Here is a 15984-nt window from a genome sequence, read left to right as displayed (position 1 = left end):
AATGCTGAAATGTATGTACATCAAGCAAATCTTCCACGGGGAAAAATGTTCTGAGTTCAAGTCTCGGCTCTTGTCAAGACACATTTTTTCATCGGTCTGAATGAGAACGACCTACATCGACGACTGGTCACAAAGTCAATTTTCCGCTATGAGTGAAATGTTGCTTGGCGGATGACAGTCCAAAAAATAAATAGAGAGAAAAAAAAAATGTTGGGATCATTGGACTTCCACCAAGCTGGATTTGAGAAATGCGAAGTCATTGGATCTGGTCTGTCAACCGAGTGACAACAGCACCCACCCTCTGCTAATATCCTGCATTTGTATTTTAGTAGAGTAGAAACCAGCTGTACTGATGTGAGCAGTTTCAATTTTGGTCCATGAAAACAATTCAGCCATTTTATTCTTGTTTAAATCAACCCCCCTCCCCTCTTATTCAAGTATGCTTACAACAAAATAATGCATATTTATATAAAACATTTCTTCACCGGATCTAACTGTACAAATACAGAGCTAGCAGCTATCCCAGTGAGCTGTGAAGGTTAGGAAATCAGACTAAATGGCACAACAGTAGACAAATGGAGGAACCTTTAATCTGATTTTAAATCTGGCAGCCTATATACAATAACATTGAAACTGAATTTCTAAAGCGTAAATAACGCCGTTTTTTTTGGGGGGGGGGGGGGGGGGGGCACGTCTCGTCGTGAGCGGTGCGCCAGAACTGTCCGAAACTTGAAAACACACCAAACACGCTTGACAGACCTCTCAAGGGAGCTCCCTGCCACTTGGCGGCGGGGCAATGCCAGCATGAGCAGAACGCACGCACCACTTCATCTCTCTCGCCACACTCGCGGGGCAAGGGATTGAGGACAAAGAAGGTTCGGCGCGAGGAAGACGGGAAGCGACTGGCCTTCTGATTAGGCCGTGGCGAGGGTCGGAGCAGCGCTGGCCACTGGGAGAGCGGCCGTGTCGGACGGGGCGACTTCCATCATGTCGCTTCCCTCGTTGGAGGAATTTTCTCTGGCTGTGCCTACAGAGCACAATGGTTAGTTGGATCAGCAAAGTTGCACATTTACATATGGTGATCAAGACTAATAAACGCCCAAACTGCTAACTGTGATTAAGAATAATCATGATAACAGCCCAATGAAACGTAACAGTAACTCTTGGACGGTTAATTTAAATTAAAGTTATCCGTGGTAATCTTATCAGTTTACACTTTTGTCTTCTGTATTTATGAACAAGCAAAAAAAAATGTATTTTTAATTTTTATCCAAATACCAGATTATTCGATGGAATTTCTAGTTGGATATCATAGAGCTAACTATTTGATAGCCGCAGGCGGAATAAACAGTACTGTATATCTGTTTTACACTGCCCCCATGTGGCTGAGGATGGCACACCAGAATGAGGGGTATTCAATTGATGCAGTGTGATTTCAAACCCTTTGGACATTTTTAATTCTAAATGATGATGTCATTAGTGTATGCTTTTACAAAGTCCAATATCGAGGGTGCAATTTTTGCTCATTTAACTACACGTTACAATTTTTGTTGTTTTTTTTGGAGGTGAGGGGTTTGGTACAAGGGATGAACCCTAACCCCACTTCCCTGATGTGCTCTGACGCCAACACTGATTAAGATGCACCAGATGGTAAGACTTGAGGTTAAATGTTGCGGCTATCTTTATCACCATTCCTTCATAATGCTACAGCTGACCTTTTTTTTTTTTTTTGCTCACCACTTTGCATGGAGACGATGATACAATCGTCATCATCCTCCTCTGTGTCAGCTTGAAAACCGTCGGCCTCCATTTCTTCTGTCTGACACAAATTAAGAAGGATAATATGAGCTAAAAGTGTTTTTTTCAACAAGGCATTAAAATCGGTTACCTGTTCTCGGTCGTTAAATCGCTTCATGAATTTAGTGATGGACATGCTGCCGGTGCTCTTCCTCTTGGAGGCCGCCGACGTGGCGGAGGGGGTCTGCGGCGTGGTGGGCGAGTTGCCCTCGGAGCCCGTCGCCACCTCCTCGCGGGACTCCTCCCGCGCGCCGCTGGTCAAGTAGGACCACTGGCCGGGCACCGGGAGAGCCTCCAGGCGGAAGCGGGACAGGACGTCCGCATGTACGTACCAGCAGCAGCGTCGGTACGTGGAGCGCTTCTCGTAAACGGCGTTGTTCCGGATTAGACGCTTCAACTGTATTCTGGGGAGAAAATGGGGATCATAAACTACAATAGGCCTCGAGCAAAAACCTCCGACAAGGCTGAAAAAAAATGTAAAAAAAATAAATAAAATACAATCCACTATGCATGCATTGTGTATATATCTGCTTCATTTTTAGACTGCAGTGAATAGTAAATTCATGGGGGTGTGGGACAGAGCCCTGCCACGAAATGCGAAAAACTACACGTAATTGACACCCTCCATTGCCTATACTAAGGTGAAGCGTAAATATACGGCAGAAACAAACACCATCATTTCAAACTCACACTAACGTCACCTTTAAAAGTGACTTACAGATGCCGGAGCTTTTTAATGACCGCTCGGTAAAGCAAAAACGCTCCATAGCGTGCGCTAAGAAATCCAGAATAAAAGTAGCAAAGATGGGGCAAAGTTGAGCAGGCTCTCTGCGTGAAAAGTGCGGCTTTACCGAGTGGGCACGTCTGCTGAGCTCTCCGGGCTGGACAGTTGAGGAGGTGGAGTGGAGGATGACGTTTTCTGCCGGCAAAATTCCTGAAACTCCGTGATGATCACTTTGCTGCTGTTCAGGTTGCCGTGCAGCAGCGGCAGCAGCTGACCAAGCACTGCGGGGAAAAAGTTGATCATGGTTAAAGCGGAAGTCAACACAGAATATGTCGAGAATATGTCCCCAGCGGGCCCACTCGTTGAAACACGGCGTTCTGATTCATTTTGCGTTTGTGGGATGTAAATTAGGCAGCAAAATGCACTCGTTTTTAGCCATCTCTGGCGGCGGCCATTTTGTCACTTCTGTCGACTGAAAATGACATGGCAACTGCTCACAACGCCCAATCACGGCTGACCTGTTTTCGGAATCGGAGCCGTGATCGGTCGTTGTGAGCAGTTGCCATGTCATTTTCAGTCGACAGAAAACAAAATGGCCGTCCCCGGAGATGGCTAAAAACGAGCGGATTAACACCAATTCCACAAACGCAATATTTATCAGAATGCCCTGTTTCAACTAGTGGGCTTGCATGGAACATATTTTTGACAAAAAAAATGTTTGCGTTGACTTCCACTTTAAGTACAGGTCAAGTACTGTAGGTATAAAAAAAAAAAAAAAAAAGTAAGTCAGTAAACAAAATCAAACCGCTCACACTTACACTGTGCTTCCCTGGTGCACTTCTGAGTCTGCTCCTCCGGGCTGGCGCTCACATCAGCCTTGGGTAACGGCTCGATGAAGCACACAGCATATGACTGCAGAAGATCCGAGACGGGCCCGTCGCCCTCCCAGTGGCAGCCCCTCACCACCGGCTGCAGCACCTTCATCTTGTTCTTGGTAGACATCAGCTCTTCCCACTCCCGGGCTTTCAGCCTCTGCTGCAGTTTCTGCTTTTCTAGGTCGCCGCCGTCCTGCAGAGGAGCACGGCTGCTAGGACGCTTCGATAAAAGAACCGTAAAAAAACAACAAAAAAAAACGGCTGCCGATGACCGTCGTACCGCTTCCTCAAGCGCCCCCTCGTCGTCCGAAAGATAGCCGTGAGGAACAAAGAACCCGTCGTTGTCGTCGTCGTCCTCGCCTCCCTCGTCCTCGTCCTCCTGAAAAGGGCAACCGCTTTAAACATAATACATTTGAACTAGGGATAGACCGATTATCGGTATTTGGCGATATTTGGCTTTTTGACGAATATCGGCATCAGCTTTTTTTTTAAACACTCTGCTGGCCAATGATAAATCAATTTAAAACTGTGGAAATCAAAACAAAAGATACGTGAAAGTTGAACCTTTTTGTCATTTCGAAATGTTCATTTACTGTAGAAAACGACACGGAGCTATTTAAGTTTCCATTTATCCTTTTTAAGACATGCTGGCAACCCTGGGTGCTCCCTGAACTTTTTTGTCAGAATTTTACAACAGATGTGTATACAATCAAAATTTGCTTTGTAAAAATGATTTTTAAAAAAATAAAAAATAAAATCAACATTATGCAAACCTGAAACATTGTTCAATAAACATTCTTGAAGACATTACAACAAAATTAAGAGTACATTTTTCTTTGGATTTTGATGCCAATATTTTCCTTTTTACTGAAAATTACTATTGGCTCCAAATATCGGCTATCGGCCTCCTTGACCACTAATAATCGGTATCGGCCCTGAAAAAAAGCACATCGGTCTATCTCTACTCCTTTCCAGCCAAACTCACCCCTTCGCTGTGTGAGAGGGACTCCCCGGGTTCCTCTTCCTCCCACTCTTCATCGCTGTCCACCTCATAGTCCAACAAATCCTGTTGTTAAAAGGAGCCACGGCAGTACGAGTCAAACAATTGCCACACCACGCGGAGAATATGCAAAGCACTTGACTCGCTTGCTGTGCGGGAGCACTCGAAAAGTGGAAATGTGTTCTTACTGTGTCCTTCCTGAGGGGGCAGCGCGGTGAGATGTGCAAACTCTTCTTCCTCCAAGTGCCCCAGTAAGCTGGACGGTGGTTCTCGCGGAATAGCAGCAGTTTCATAGGTCCGTACAATTTGCGGTCGGGTACACCTTCCGGACCGGGCCCGTCCAAGGCTACACAATCGCTGAGAAGAACACGAATGGCTAACATTTGTCAAAATAACACCAAGGATTATAGTGCACTTTTCATCCTATTTTTACAGCCTAACTGAAATTAGCCTGTTTCGAAGGGGAGGCTCTCTGTCTGCGCTTCCCGCCTGCCTATGCTCTTGTTACCATGGAAACTGGGCAGCCCAGCTACGTGTTGAGCCAAGAGGCTAAAATGAAAATTAGTACAAAGTGGAAAGTGCACGCAAGTACAGTAGCAAGTAGGGATGGATCGATTCACTCAAGCACCGATTCGATTTTCAGTTGCCGATTTTGGATTCGATTTTTTTTTTTTTTTAAATTGCTACCATACTTGTCTCTGTGCACTAGTGTGGTTCTGCAGCCATACACAAACGCAATACACAATGTTTGGCGCAAAAGCATAATTTGATCTACACATTTAACATGTGCTATGCATCTGGAATGAAAAAACGTCTCAAGACATCATTTTCCTGATGAATTTAATCAACTCGATTTTCGATTAATCGAATCGATTTATTGGAGCGAATTGATTTTCGATTCATTGTTACATCCCTAGTAGTTGGGCTTTACTTTTCCATGCAACATGGAACTATTGCTTCGCGTAGCTATTAGTTCTTAAACGGTTCCAAATAATCCTTTCTCAAACCCTAAAAAAAAAAAAAAAAGGAAAAAAATAAAATAAAATCGACAGTAAAATTCAAGTATTTCAAGCACCAATGGTGTGTCCCACCTATCAGAGTTGGTCACTCTGGGTCTGGTGGCGCCAGAGCAGCGAGGTTTCCGGCTGATCCAGTCTTTCAGTGAACACGGGATGTCAGCGGCGTGGGACAAACAGCGGTCCAGTTCATCCAGGGCGGACTCCTCGCACTCTACCCGGCACAACGGTGCCATGCACATGTTGTCCTTGATCTCGAAGGGCGCAAACTTCCCACAAGCCACTGCGAGAGTCTGACGCAGGAAGCGGATTCAAGAGATCGGCATTAAAAAATTAAAATAAAAAAAATGTAAACAACGGGCTGCCAGCCAGTTGGGTTGCGCAATCATGTGGAGCTCAACTCACCTTTGGTGCCTGCTGGATTTTGGGTTTCTGGAAAAATCTTGTGATCTCTGCTTTCTCTGCTTTGAGACGCTAAAAATAAAGCGCACCACAGTGATTAGCGATAGAACACTGTAAATTGGAGGCACGTCACGGCTGTGCGGTGAATAATGATATCAAAATCTACATATTGTCACACTGGGGAAAAAAAAAAAAAAAACGTTTTTGGAAAAAAAAAAAAAAAATTCTGTGGCGCTCATCATTCGGATTGCAGGTGAGCTGTCACATATCCCAGCTGACTTTTCTTTTCTACATGAACTCACGTCTTTCTCCTCTTTCACCCGCTTCTCTTCTTCCTTCATGCGCTTCTCCTCATCTTTCTTGCGTTTCTCCTCAAGCTTGGCCCTGCGGTAGAATGGTGTTAAACACACCCAACGGTGGGAGAAAAAAAAAAAAAAAACAAAAAAAAAAAAAAAAAAAAAAAAAAAAATCGGGCGCTGGAAATTTGCGTCACCGCGACTCACTCCAGCTTGGATTTGCGCTGCTCTTCCTTGGCTTTTTGCTTCTCGGCCTTTTCCCGCTCCTCCTTCTCCTTTTTCTCCCGCTTCTCCCGCTCATCCTTTTCCTTCTTCTCTCGTTTTTCCTTTTCGCGCTCCTCCTTCAGCTTGCGACTCTCTTCCCTCTTTTTCTCCTTGGCTGCTTTGGCCTCCTCCTTTTGCCGCGCCTTCTCCTGGCGCAGCCGAACCCGCTCTTCTTGCTCTTGGAGACTCTAGAGGGGGGGGACAAAGAAGAATTTGGATTTTTCTTTTTAAGAATTTGTTACGTCACGTGTCATACCAAAGAGCCAAGACTGTAGAATGAACATCTCACCTTTAACGAGCGTCTTTTTATCCTCTTATCAACAGGGATTTTAGGGGTGGTTGTTAATTCCTGGGAGGGAAAAATACAGCTCTTTTAGAACTTCTTTTTTTTTTTTTTTTGTTACTGGCCAGTCAGTCCGTAGGTCATCACTAGAAGTGCAAACCATGAAACTAATTGGATGCAAACAACAATAGAGGGAAATATTTATCCATCCCTTACGAAAGGGGGACCAATTAATGTATTCACAACTCAACAGTCAATGGGATATCTGCGTTATTGCTACAATTACAATAACCTTGTGTAATTACTTATACTGCAGTTCGCGGGCGGGAAAATTGTCGTAACAGGGGCCATTTCAGTTACTAAAAAAGCCGCAAAGGGCCAGTCTCAAAATGTATAAAATAAGGTGAAACGATCCAACAAATGTTAATTATAGAATATAAGCATCGGTGATTTGTTTATAACAGTTTCTCTGAGGTTGAAATTGTTTCAAATGGGGACGTCAACCCCAAAATTATCTTTACAATGCGTTGTATGCGCCTTCACTAGTCTAAACGCGGCGTTCTGATTACAATTGACTTGGCGGAATATGAGTTAAGCAGCATAATCCACCCGTTTTTCGTACACCTCAAGGGGCGGCCATTTTGTCACTTGCTGTCGACTGACAATGACATCACAGTTGCTCAGGTAACAACCAATCACGGCACACCGGTTTTCTGAAACTGGGCCCTGATTGGTTGTTGGAGTTTGCTGCTTAACTCATATCCCACAAACGCAATATTAGTCAGACTGTCATGTTTAGACGAGTGGAGGCGGACGGAAAATATTATTCTCAGGACAATTTTAGGGTTGATTCATACTGCGAACTGCTCAAGAACCTTTCTAGGACAAGGTGTGAGAGGCACGCGGTCATGCGGGCACGTACTGCAGTAGGCGTGGTGGCGGGCGTGTCCTCGTCTTTTTTAGTCCTCTCCGGCGAGCTCTCGCGCGTGGAACTGCCCGACAAATTTGAGGGCGTTGACTTGTTGCCAACACTGGAGACGTTCCCCGATGCATCCTGCTCTTCCGCCTCGCTGTCGGTCTCCCGCGTGGTATCAAGCGGCAGGATCCCGTCCTCCTCTTCCTCGTCAGCCGCCGCCGCCATCTCGTCGTCTCTGTTTGCCGGGTTTCCTTCGCAGTCTGACACGCGCGTGTCAGCGGCGAGTTCCACGCATTTGGATTTCTCACGAGACAGGCTTGTGTCCTTGCTTTGTCTGTCTCTTAACGTGCGGCGGGGGGTGACGAAAGGATCTTGGCACTTGATGGGAGATGGGCCGTCGTCGGTCAGATCGATAATGTTCTCGTCCGAGTCTGACGGGCGCCTTTTGCTGAGGAAGCAATCGAGGGGCCCGCGGCCATTAACCAAGGGGGGTCTAATGGGCAGGGTGAGTGGAGAGGACTCGTTGTCATTCTCCCTGTCAGAGGCTCCCGGTTCGGGGCAAACGTGTGCATGGGGGCGCTTCGGCGACGGCTTGTTTTCTTTTGGTTCCGGGTTCAGGCGCTTGAAAGGGAGGCGGGCTGCATGCAGAAAAACAAGCAGTTACTGGAAATGGCTGTTGGAAAATTGCTCACTAAGGTGATGAATAATTAAGAGAGGACATATTATGGGAAACAGAGTTTTATATTGTGTGCGTACAAATGGGTATCTGGAGTCGCTGTAAAATTCAATAACCAAGTGAATCTTTTGTAAACAGTCTTATTGTGTCTGTGAGCGAGTCGTTGAAAATTTTGAAAAAAAAAATGGACAATGGGTTCAGGAGAAATTGAGGTTTTTTTTTTTATGTTAGAAAAAATAGTCATTTTGGGGAATGTTTACATGTGAAAAATCTTCTCAAATTGGCTGACAAGTTAGGTTCGAAATATCCACCAATTGCTAGTACATGCTAAAATTCCAAGACATCAACGGGTCAAAATTACCGTGACCTTTCAAAAGATTATTGGTGAGAAAAGCAGTATGGGCAGTAGAATAGGTCATGTACTTACATTTTTGTTTTTCGTGAATTTCTTAGTTATAGAGGATTTTAGAGGCTTTTGAAGTGCTCATTCCAATTTTTTTTTTCCAGAAAACACTTGTCAATTTAATATAGCAAGGCAAGCAAGTCAAAATCTATGCAGGAAAGAGGCAGATTTGTTCATATTTACCTTGTACGAGTTTCTTGTTGGATTTATCTGGTTTACAATCCATACCTTAAAAAAAAACAAGATGGACGTCAGAAAACAGAAAGTTACAATGAACTGGCATTGAGCATGATCACAACATTCAATTTTCTAATCAGTTGTCTGACAAAACACAGGGGCAGTACAGATAAAGTAAATAGCTCTGATACCTCATCATGGCTGTTTGAAGCCATTTACAGGATTAATAATTTTGCTCAACCTTGTGGCTAGTCCCAACATTAGCCAACCCACACCTATTCACAAATTCCCCTACTCGCCAAATTGCCTGTAGAACGAAACCCAAATTTTCCTTGTGAATAATCTTACTTTAAGACAACTGTTTTTCACCTTATGCGTGGGAATTGTTGGCGTATACTGTACAAGTGTAGCTCTAAGACTTTTATTTAGATATGAAGATGAGTTTGAAATGAGCAAATATTTAGAGGTGATGCTTTGCGGTGTGTTTGACATTTAAAGTAGGGATGCCGCCGTCGTAAGAGGAGTTAAAATTGATATTTAAGGGGTTGGGGAAGACAGTATGAGGTATGTACAGTGTATTAATTACTAATATAGGTAATAATAAATGTTAGGTTGGTCATTTGCGCCCGGTCTTGGTCCAAAGGCTGCGCGAATAGAGAGGGTTTACTATTGTACTTGACCTTTCGTGGCAGGTGTTGCAATACACGTCACGTTGATTTACATGAATAAAGGTAATGGGTGCCCATTTGGCTCGGTTCTCCCGCCACCGGGTGGTGCAATAACAGCAACAGACCATCGACGCAAAAAAGTCTGCGTGGCCGTGAGGAAAAAACATAATAATACACAACATTTACAGGAAACTAAGCCTAACACTTGCAAGTGGTTGTCTATGCAGTGTTGTAGTTTAGGTCGTCGAAATTCAATCTGGATTCTGTTAGCTTAGCAAAACTAGCCCAAGAAGGCCAATCGGACAGCGGCGACTCCAGCTGGATCATTCTGTCCTTGAGCACCTTTTAACGGCGAGGGGCCTGGGGATGATAGCCCGCCGGTGTTGGGAAGCTCTGAGGCCCGGCGTGGACGAGGACGTGAACTGGGGCGGATAGTTGAACCAACGTAAACCGAATTGTGATTCGTAGAGTTTAACGTCAGCCTTTACCTGACAGTCTGAACAACAACTTTTATTAACCGCGAAGAAAAGTTAGCAGTTTCCCGAGACCAAAGCAACGTTAGGCGAAACGGCCAAGGAAGTGGACATATTTGTAAGTTACGCATATATTGTGTGCCACCCTTGTAAAAGGAAAACGTACCCCGTCAAAAATAAAATGACATTTACACATGTATGTATATCCCGATACACACCGACAAGCTAGTCGCATTAGCATACCTCGTCTACGGGGTGTCGAAGCTGCCAAGTGCCCCTCCGCTGATGGTGCCTCCGCCGCCAACATCCTTGTACCACTAACCTGGTGGACCCTCTCCGCTGGATGAAGTTTCGATGTGACGGCACGGAAACAGCCCCGGTCAAAGGGGGAACTTTACCCTTTGCCACTAACTAACCAACATGTATCGCTAATGTGTGTCCCCTAAACTAGCGCACACTTCGGCTCCGGCAAAGTCCCTCCCCGGGTTCCCCGCTGCCTGTCTCGCGCTCCTAGTCGGAATTGGCGGGAGTATGTTGCCTGCGTCAGAAAGCACATCTGATTGGTCAGAAGCAAAACACTGAGTGTAAATCGGAGCGTTTGATGTGTTCGACCCTAATGCGCGTTCCGAAAACAATTTACTTTTAGTAAACGATTGAGATCGGAATTGTTGTTGCTATGATTCTCACTTGTCAACGTTAGTTATTACTAACGAGTTTCAAAACTTAAACCGTTGCATGTTCGTGAGAATAATTACCATTTCCCACTAACGGAACACCATGTACAATAAACCAAAGGTCTCTGATTATATGTCGCTCACACTCCTGCATTGGGTGTTCCGATTGGCCACCAAGTTTGGCAAGCTGCGTTCACTGTACCCCAGAAGTCGAAATTTGAAGATGTGTATTGTCAGATTTCAAGTACAAGACGGACCAGAGAAAGAAAGTTTGTGTTTCTCATAATGGTGCCCATTGGCGTACTGGAGAGAAAAAGTGGTCCAGGAATAAATGACAGACCGGCCCACTTCGTGCTTCAGATATTTATATATTTTTATTTTATTTATGAAAAGCACAAGTGGTATTGGTCATAAGTGTCAGTATCGGTGGGTACTCAAGACATGATTTACGCATAGTGGTATCGGTCTGAAAAAGGTGGTATCGAACATCTCTACTTTAAATCTTTTTGAAACCCTTACCTTTACATTTTTACTTAAGTAAAACGCTTGAGTTGATACTTCAACTCGTCCTTTCAAATCTTGTATCCTTGAATGCACGGCCCTGATGACCGGCATGAATCCTCGTTAGTATAGTGAATAGTATCTCCGCCTGTCACGCGGAAGACCGGGGTTCGATTCCCCGACGGGGAGGCAAGCATTTTTCTAGCAAGTCATAAAATATCGCATCTGTAGTGTTGGCACTGCCATTGAAAATGAACAGGATTCGGGTTTGGGCACTTCTCCGTGGCCGCTGGATCTGCTAATACCCCAAGCATTACAATAAATGAGGATCTCGCGAGAGGTATTTTTCATTTAATTGATTTTTTCCCCCCTCTTACATTACTTGCATACTTTACGTACGTTGGTAGCATGACTTATTACTAAAAGAGCTTCACACGAAATGTTAACAGTTTTGAAGTTTTATTGTTTATTGTTTTTAAGTATGTTTTTTGTTTTCAGTTTTCCATTTGTTTTTATCCACCACCGGGATTGTAGAAAATCCCGCCTCCAGGGAACGCAGCATAACATGCACTCGCGAACTAGCTTTTAGGTACTGTACACGTTTTGGTGTTTGTCATTCACCGTAATGTCATTTACTATTTAGAGGAATTTTTTAACAAAGTTTCTGTTTCAATTTTCAGACGCACATGTAAGCACGAAGACTTTTAAATTTTATGTTTGAACGAGTGGGCGGCTTCGGAGTAAAGAGTCACGCGCTTCCTGTTTACTAGCCACACGTGAACTGTGGGAATTGTAGTTTTCCCCGCCCTTTAGCTCATTGACTGTAAGTGATTTAGAACTACAGGCACGTCAGTGCTGCGCAGCCGCAGTCGTAAGTTTAATGGGCGGGTCGAGGAACCGCATCTGGAATGATTTGCCGACCACCCCTCAGATTTCGACGTGAGAGAAGGTAAACGCTTTCCTGCTAAGGTTAGCGCATATTTCGTCCTAGTTAACCGACATTCACGCCTTGTTTTCATTCAAAATATAAAATATATAAATTGAAGTTAATAGTTAATGATGACATTAGCTTTACCTCCTGCATGACTACTTGTTTTTTTCATGCAATTGTCTTTTTAGGGCGACATTAGGACTACAACATGACAGGTTTGTCACTTATGATAATTTTTGTCATTATCTATAAAGTAAAGGTGTCAAACTCGAGGCCCAAGGGTAAGATCCGGCCCTCTGTGTGGTTTGATGTGGCCTGCGAAAGCTTTCCTTAAATGATCAAAACTAGCCACAAAAATGAAAATCAAATGCAGGTGCAATTATATATTATGACATACATTAGGACATTTAGGCTGTAGCTGCACGCCTATTCCGTAAATAAACACATTGCTGCTTATTGCGAGCATATATTCATCATTACCAATTGGTACAAATGCAACTTCCATCTGCAACTTTAATCAGCCTCTCACTATAAGGCTGAAACAATTAATCAAATAACCTGAATAATTTCACTACAAAAAACGCTGAAGCAAAATCGAACTTGAAGTTCCGCAAGGATACTTTTTCCACACTGACTAATTTTACTCCAGATACAAACCCCACCTCGTATTGAAATCAATACGTGAAATGGCGGTAAGCACAGAGGAAACAATCTGTAAAAGACAAAGAATGTCCAAAGTTTGGATTTATTCCACACTTACAAAGAAGATAAAGTGCAGTGCGTCAACTGCAAAGCAGAAAGCATTATTTTTGCTGTACCATTACATTACAGCCTTAAAATTTTACATTTCTGTGTTTTCACTGTTGTAACCGGTCCCCTTAGGCCACCTGCAATAAAAAAAAGTTTGACACTCTTGCTATTTTGCAACTTTCAATTAAATATTGGCAGGTTAAAATTCTTTCTTTTGCAGAACGGGCAAACAACTTTCCTCCCCTGCCTAAATTCCTAAAAGTGAAGCCATGCTTTTATCAGAATATCAAGGAGGAAATTCCCGCCCAACATCAGCAGCTGGTGCAGCGAATCTTCACGCTTTGGATGAGTGAGTTGTGTCGCCATGCAACAGAAAATGCCACTTCCTGTTCTCGGTCAAAGAATACTGTTGTTTCCTGCAGTTTATTCGGTGACGCTATGCTTGAACGTGATTGGCTGCATCGCCTGGTGGGCCGCGGGGGGGAACGGCTCCAACTTTGGCTACTCGTTGCTCTGGCTCATCCTCTTCAGTCCTGCCAGTTACGTCTGCTGGTTCAGACCCCTCTACAAAGCGATCAGGTGTGTCGCCTTCTGAACGCAGCGGTCTTTTAGCCTCGGAAATTATAGCAGAAGCAGCATTACAGCCATTATTTTCCACAGTTGAAGCATTTCTCTGCATTAAATGTAAAAGACATTGAACTATCCATTCCATGACGCTGGTTGTAAAAAAAAAAAAAAAAACAAAAAACACATACATACAGTTTAACACTCTACATATATGGGGATGAAACAATGCCAAATTTTATATCTTTATTATGTGTATTGTCACATTATTACTGAAAGAAATGTAAACCAAATTTTTTTTTAAAATAAATCGCAGATTTCCAGTTTTGTCTAAATTTCCCTCCAATTTAATTTTTAGATGCTGTTGAAAATTAGATGTACTCGGGCCAAAATAATGACAGTTCCTGAAAATGTAACTCTGACTCCAAATTTGACACGTTTCAAGGCCTTCGAGCTTCACGTGACTTCAATCACGGTATTGGAAACAATGAAAATCATTATCACCATTTAATGTTTGTTTTCTGTCTCTTTCATTCTGGCAACAGGGCGGATAGCTCCTTCAACTTCATGGCCTTCTTTTTCATCTTCTTTCTTCAGCTGGTGCTGGCTGTCATCCAGTGTTTAGGCATCAACAACTGGGGCATTTGGTGAGTTGCAGCGACGCCATCTTGTCAAAGATGTCCAAAAACAAAAGTTATTTGTATATCCGTAGTGGTAAGATATCCGTTCCGTGACACTGCCTGATATCCAAATTGTTCTAATTCCAAAACATAGGAAATAACGTAAAATGACATGAGTAAAAAGAGAATAACCGCTCTACAATATTATACAATTAAAGTAAAACTGCTCACCATATGAAAACAGTAATCTGGAAATAAAAATGTCAGTCACGTAAAAGTCACTAATAAAATTCTATTTAAGTATGACTAAAACAAGCGTTGCAGAAAGTCAAAAGTAACAGATTAAATTTTAATCTGGAAAGATTTTTTAATTGCATTTTTTTAAACTCTGTAATAGAAACAATTTAAAATACAATGCTGTAAAAAAAAAAAAAAGTGAACGTGCAAGAGCATACGTACAATCAAGGCCATCTTTGTCATGTTTATATGCAACACATCACATGTTCACACAGTGCTTGTTTTGCATTCTTATTTGGCGAAAGTTTGATGCACTAACTACAGTAATCCTTCTCTTGTCACCCGATACCATGTAGTGGCTGGATTGCTACGGTGGGATTTTTCCGTTACAATGCAGCCGCTGCCACAGTGATGCTTCTCACTACGCTGCTCTTAACAGTGGTGACCGCCTTAATGACACTGGTGCTCGTCAAGGTGAGCACACACACACGCATTCACATGCATACCCATAACAGAGGTGGGGGACTAAGGTCACATGACTCAAGTCAGATTTAAATTACTTAACCCAATGACCGATTACTTAGCCGAAAGGATATCAACAACTTTGGGACTTTCTTGAAAGTCAAGACTTTACTTGCACATGAGACTTTGCCCGACCTCGCACACATACAAACACAAAATGAGCACCTCTGACTCTTCTTCTTCGACTGTCACAGGTGCACAGACTGTACCGTGGCAGTGGGGGCAGCCTGACGCGTGCTCAAGAAGAGTGGGGAGCTGGCACTTGGAAAAACGCGCCAGCGACGGGCGAATTTAGCGCTGTCGACCAGACGGCTCAAGGCCCCAGCTTGCCGGAGTACCCTGCAGCCGTGCCCAGTTACGTGGACAACCGCAGCTGGTAATAGCCCGGCAACGCCCGCCTCACCGGTCGAGACAACGACAAATCCACCCTGTGCATCTTTGATGGAGGACAGTATTTCCTTTGAATGCATTTTTGGAGTACAGTAAACCCCTGCGAAAAGTAGATTTCTTTTTTTTTTTTTTTCCTGTGACCATGCTCAAGATGCAAAACTCTCATCCGACTCAAATATCAAATCAACTTTGCCCAGTGAAATGAATGAATCATTTAATTTTGAATCTAATTAAGAAAAATAGTACTTTCGTATTGTACTTGATAAAAACTTACAGTAGTGACAGAATTACGTGAATAGAATGTCAACAAATTAAACTGTTTTGCCACATTTTTTGCTTCGATTCAATGTGCGTTGTGCTGCCTCTTTTGGTGTACACACACAGATAAAGATTATTGTACACGTAGCTGGTCTCAGCGACTCAAAAAGATGCAGTAATGTTAGTCATTCTTCGCAGAGGATAAAGAATATACGCCTGTGAGTACTGTTATCTGTTTGCATGTGTGCCACCACTGTTGCTTAAAAGTGTTATAACATCTGGAAACCATTTCTATTCATTAACCCGTCTATGGCATTTCCCACTTTGCGTTAGCATTAGGCTAGCAGAATAAGGCAAAGTTATGTGGTTGTTTTAAATGCACGGTGTGTAATTCGCAATGTTATGTTTCTTTGTTAAACAATGTTAGTCTCTTAATTGAGATGTATCATTTCAACATACTTGACACCACTGACAGCTTTGATATTAGCCAAGGCTTTGGCCATACTTTGTGGCATCTTCGAAAGAAATACAGAAAGAAAATATGTCAATAGGTGAGATTTTCAGGTA

General features: G+C 43.3%; 2 protein-coding genes and 1 non-coding gene across 6 annotated transcripts; 2 read left to right on the top strand and 1 right to left on the bottom strand.

Moving 5' to 3' along the window:
- Positions 1-676: 676 nt before the first annotated feature.
- chaf1a (chromatin assembly factor 1, subunit A (p150)) lies at positions 677-10524 on the bottom strand. Of its 2 annotated transcripts, none has more exons than XM_086046489.1 (16): positions 10214-10524; positions 8836-8880; positions 7580-8211; positions 6664-6723; positions 6318-6562; positions 6117-6198; positions 5818-5886; positions 5488-5705; positions 4585-4753; positions 4382-4462; positions 3677-3775; positions 3340-3589; positions 2649-2802; positions 1889-2201; positions 1738-1815; positions 677-1027 (listed from the first exon to the last, which is right to left on the bottom strand). In XM_086046489.1, exons 1-16 carry the CDS (start codon positions 10275-10277, stop codon positions 986-988), a joined length of 2601 nt encoding a protein of 866 aa, XP_085902615.1. In that variant the 5' UTR covers positions 10278-10524; the 3' UTR covers positions 677-985. The 2 variants fall into 2 exon arrangements, with proteins under 2 accessions (XP_085902615.1, XP_085902614.1); XM_086046488.1 differs by having other exon boundaries at positions 1738-1819; positions 10214-10523.
- Positions 10525-11262: 738 nt separating this feature from the next.
- Positions 11263-11334, top strand: trnad-guc (transfer RNA aspartic acid (anticodon GUC)). The gene has a single exon. It is a non-coding gene; the product is annotated as a tRNA-Asp (tRNA).
- scamp4 (secretory carrier membrane protein 4) lies at positions 11311-15488 on the top strand. Of its 3 annotated transcripts, none has more exons than XM_086046499.1 (7): positions 11311-12114; positions 12265-12291; positions 13047-13175; positions 13249-13405; positions 13936-14037; positions 14604-14721; positions 14964-15488. In XM_086046499.1, the coding sequence occupies exons 2-7, from the start codon at positions 12285-12287 to the stop codon at positions 15147-15149; spliced, it is 699 nt and encodes a 232-aa protein (XP_085902625.1). In that variant the 5' UTR covers positions 11311-12114; positions 12265-12284; the 3' UTR covers positions 15150-15488. The 3 variants fall into 3 exon arrangements, with proteins under 3 accessions (XP_085902625.1, XP_085902624.1, XP_085902626.1); XM_086046498.1 differs by having other exon boundaries at positions 11312-12094; XM_086046500.1 differs by lacking the exon at positions 11311-12114 and having other exon boundaries at positions 12124-12291.
- The last annotated feature ends 496 nt before the right edge of the window (positions 15489-15984 follow it).

This window comes from Filicampus tigris, chromosome 12, assembly GCF_054856515.1.
Source record: "Filicampus tigris isolate MCC_2025a chromosome 12, RoL_Ftig_1.0, whole genome shotgun sequence".
Classification (NCBI taxonomy): domain Eukaryota; kingdom Metazoa; phylum Chordata; class Actinopteri; order Syngnathiformes; family Syngnathidae; genus Filicampus; species Filicampus tigris.
The sequence above is the reverse complement of the archived record's forward strand: the minus strand, read 5'-3'. Positions and strand labels throughout refer to the sequence as shown.